Below are 4,087 nucleotides of genomic sequence, written 5' to 3'. Positions count from 1 at the left end.
GGCAGCACTCAGCTGTCTGTTAGCTCTCACTTCCAGCCACTTCAGGGAGAAGAGAAACACAAAAAGGCTGACAGACAAACACAGAGCAAGGGTCCAACCCTGCAGCTAACCCACAACAAGACACAATTTGTTAGCACCTTAACAAGTGTTCAGAACCTGCATGCCAAATTCTCTCTTGGCAATGACCTGGTTTATACAACAATGGTGATAACAGGAACAATGGTAATAATACAGAGCCCAGCCTCAGGACAGCTCCTCACCACTCACTGCTCTCAGATATTTAATTAAAACGAGTCTAAGTTCAACCAAATTAATTGGAAAAAAGTTATGTCCCAGGGAGCTTTTAGCATAACTCAAACTGCTAAAAAGGACTCTACGATTCTAAAGAAAAATAAAATCATTGAGTTGACATTTTAGACAGTTTGGCTTTGAAGAAATTTTCTCAGTTCACAAGAGCTGTAGAAATAGAAATTTCCTGTATACCTCCTTGCCTCCTGCTCATTTTTACTCTGACAACATACTGAATCACTGACAACATCATCTGAATGAAAAGATCAACTGTAGCACAATAAAATTACTATTCACATGATTCTTGCATGTCTTAAGGTAAGAGGAAAGAAAAACCACAGCTGAAATCTCTGCAGGAAAAACGTCCCACCTGGGAAGTGGGAATGGACTGAAGTGGAAGGACAGACACCTGAAAAGGACAAGCAGTGATGGTGAAACATGGCATGAAAGTAAAAGATATCCTTAAATGTAGCTTTAAGGTGAAACCCTGTTCAAAGTCAGTAGAATATACTATAAAAGCCAACAGGTTCATCAGAGGAGAAAAGCTTCTTCTTCCTCTACCTCTACTACAGCAAAAACAACTACACGGATGAATTCTGAGGCTGCAGGACAACTTTCTGTTTGAAGAAGGGAAATACATGTCCTCAAAGAGCCATGATCACCACCTGAGATAATCTGCTTAGCAATCATGAGTCCTTTTTTTTATTCACTTGCCTAAATCAAACAGAGGAGTGACAGGACAGTGCCAGATGTGAAAAGTGCTATTGTACAGGAAGAACAGATGACAGGGGGTGCAGTCCCTCCAGGGACAGCTTTGTCCCTGCCTTCATCTGTAACTCATTTCTCTGCCAGTTAATGTTCTAGAGAATCCCCCCCTGCTGCTTCTGCACTGTGACCCCCACAGGAGCAGCCCCTCTAACAGCAGCCCTCAGGCAGTGCACTTACAGAAAAGGGAGACACGTTTTTGCCCCCGACGAGCAGCTTCGACATCTTCCCGCCCGACTCCTCCTTGGGGATGTGCCTCAGCACGTGGCAGTCCTGCACCTGGGGGGAGACAGCCCTCAGCAGAGGCAGAGGTGTGCCCTGGGACACTGCCAGGGGTGACCACACCCAGGGAAACCCTGGGTCTGGCTGCGCTGTGACAGCACACAGCCCACAGCAGGGGAGCTCACTGGTTACCACAGACATTCTTTTCCAACCAATTAGAGGCTTAGCTGGGAATGAACTGTTAGTAGAATGCAAACTAGAATTTCATCAATGCTCTAGGAATCAAGTAGATTTTACAGTCAGCTCATTAGCTCTCTGAGCAGAGCAGAGGGGGTGGCTGATGAGGGAGCTCACCTTCAGCAGGGTGACAGGGCGCTTCTCTCCTGCCTTGGTCCACATTGGCATCATCCCCAGCTTCACCGCCACGACGCCCACCCGCACCGACCCTGCGGAGCAAAGGGGGCAGGGGGCAGCTGAGAGGGCCAGGCCCCCGGGCTGCACTCACACCAGCTCTGCTCCTCCCTGCAGGCAGGCTGGACTAACCCCTCCTTGGTTTCAGTGCCAGAAGCAGTGAGGTTGTTTGCCCCAGCTGGGTTTGACACAACAGCTCCTCACTCAGTTCAGAACAACCAATGCTTCAGACTTTTTTTTTGTTTAGGAAGTAAAACATCAGTGTGGTTCGTTTCACTACCTCCAGACTCACTACTGAAAGGTTTACTGGTAGTAGGCTCCTCCCATGCAGCCCTCTGAGTGTTTCTGCCACAGTTACTGTACAGCAGAGGTAACCTCTTGGGTTTGGCTTCTGACAGCCCATGCAGTGAAAAACTGAACAATAAATGCCTTAAAGTTCAAAAAATGCTCTTTGTTCCAGTTTCCACTGTCATACCCAAGGACCTTGTCATGGACTTGCAGACTCTGTTGTCTGCTGACAAATGGTGTGACTCTTTTGAGGACTTAACACCTTTATGTTGTGTTTTAGCCTGTAAGGCTCTGGAGATGAGGGAAGGTTCTTCAGAGAGAGGGTGGCCAGTGGCCAGGGAAGGGATCATGGCACCAAGCCTGTCAGGGCTCAGGGAGCATCTGGACGATGCTCCTGGTCATATGGTTTTGGTTTAGGTAGACCTGAGAGGAGCAGGGAGTGGGACTTGATGGTCCCCAGGGGTCCCCACAGCTGGAGATACTCTGAGTCTATGAATCACTGAACAGGAGTGGGGTGTATTACACACCACAGCTTTTCTTCAGAGTCCAGCAGTACTTACAGGAGCATTTTTAGGGTCATACATTTCATATTCTGGGAAAGTCCTTTTTGTTAATTCTTAGTTTATTACCTTGTTCCTGTACAAGATTACATTGGGGGCCTGGCCAACTGCTGATGTGGAACAAACCCCAACTTCTTACAAGGTTCTGGTAATATTTTAAATGCTTCTTAGAGAAGTAGTGTGTTACTTTTACTTACTTCCTAGGAGATGTGCTGGATGACTGAAGCAAAAGCTAAAAGGAGAATACTCTACAGGATTCTGACTGCAAGAGCAGAGCAGCCCCTGTCCTGGCAGGGGCAGGCATTCCAGAGCAGAGCCTGTCTCACCTGGTGTCCACGCGTTCAGCGGCCAGGGCTCGTCCTTCAGGGGGCACAGCTTGCTGGCTGTCTGGGCTCTGTACTCCTCGTCAGCTCTCTTCTTGAGGAACTCCAGGTTCTCTTCAGAAAGGTGCTCGTGCCACCACGTTGCACTGTTAACGTGCCTGACTACAAAGCCCAGCTGCTCCCTTTCCAGCAACAGGAAAAAGTCTGTCAGTTCCAGTAATGCCTCCCCACAGGAATGCTCGTGGTGCAGCACACCCTGCACAGCCACACCCTACACTGCAGGCAGATAACACCACACTGCCACACCACCCAGTCACCCTCAGGCAAACTGGCTGCTCCAGACCAACCACACCCATCACTGGTGTTCTCATCTCACTTGAAGCATCCTGAAGTACACCAAGGGGGGGCAGGTAGCAGCAAACCAAACCCCTACTCCCTCTGTGACAGAAGCAGCCAGAGCCATACACCACGAGCACACAGCGGGTGTCGTTCACTCCAGCTTCAGCCAGGCCTCCAGCAGAGCCCCTGAGCACCCCCTGTCCCCTGGTGCCACGGGTGGGTGGCTCTCAGGTGGGTGGCTCTCAGGTGGGTGGCTCTCAGGTGGGCAGGATGCACAGGGAACAACCCGTTCAGGGACCCTGCCTGCTTAGGGCCTGCATCAGTGGCCTGCAAGGGGGAAGGAGTGCACCCTGCTCAGGCTGGGGAATAGGAGGGAGCTGAAGGGAGCAGCTGGCAGGGCACAGGGGCACCCAGTGAGGAGCCAGGTGGAACTCACAGGGGAGGAATGCAAAGTATTCCCAGGGCAGGATAACCTCCTGCCAGGGCACAGGCCACTACCTCAGCAGAGCTGCCCCCCGGCAGGCAAAGAGCCTGAGGGTCCTGGGGGGCAGACAGGTAATAAAGGAGCCAGCAGCCTTGGCTGCAGTCAACAGACTTTCTTCAGCACTCCGAGCAGAACACACTAAATCCAGTTCCGGGTCCCCAGGATAACAAAGAGGCGAGTCCAGCAGCGGGACACAACACGCGGGGGCTGGAGCACTCGCCCTGTGGGGAGGACTGAGGTAACGGCTCGTTCAGCCTGGACAAGAGGCGGGGAAGGGAGGACCCGAGGGCAGCTTTCCAGCACCTGCGAGGAGGTTACTGACAAGGCGTGGCCAGGCCGTGTTTACCGAAGTGCACGCCAGGCGAACGAGGGAACTCGTTTGAGCTGGAAAAGGGGGTTCCGGGTTG

The 4,087-nt window shown here is 51.4% G+C and overlaps 1 protein-coding gene across 1 annotated transcript; it reads right to left on the bottom strand.

Annotated features, from left to right (window-relative positions):
- Nucleotides 1-1,233: 1,233 nt before the first annotated feature.
- Nucleotides 1,234-3,039, bottom strand: LOC103770428 (39S ribosomal protein L3, mitochondrial-like; the record flags this gene model as incomplete). Its single annotated transcript, XM_008937684.1, has 3 exons — nucleotides 1,234-1,332; nucleotides 1,630-1,721; nucleotides 2,861-3,039. Coding segments are annotated over 3 exons (370 nt in total), but the record flags the coding sequence as incomplete, so codon positions are not given.
- Between the last annotated feature and the right edge of the window lie 1,048 nt (nucleotides 3,040-4,087).

The sequence above is a fragment of the Merops nubicus genome, unplaced genomic scaffold, assembly GCF_000691845.1.
Source record: "Merops nubicus isolate BGI_N331 unplaced genomic scaffold, ASM69184v1 Scaffold41393, whole genome shotgun sequence".
Classification (NCBI taxonomy): domain Eukaryota; kingdom Metazoa; phylum Chordata; class Aves; order Coraciiformes; family Meropidae; genus Merops; species Merops nubicus.
This window is presented reverse-complemented; position numbering and strand designations above follow the sequence as displayed.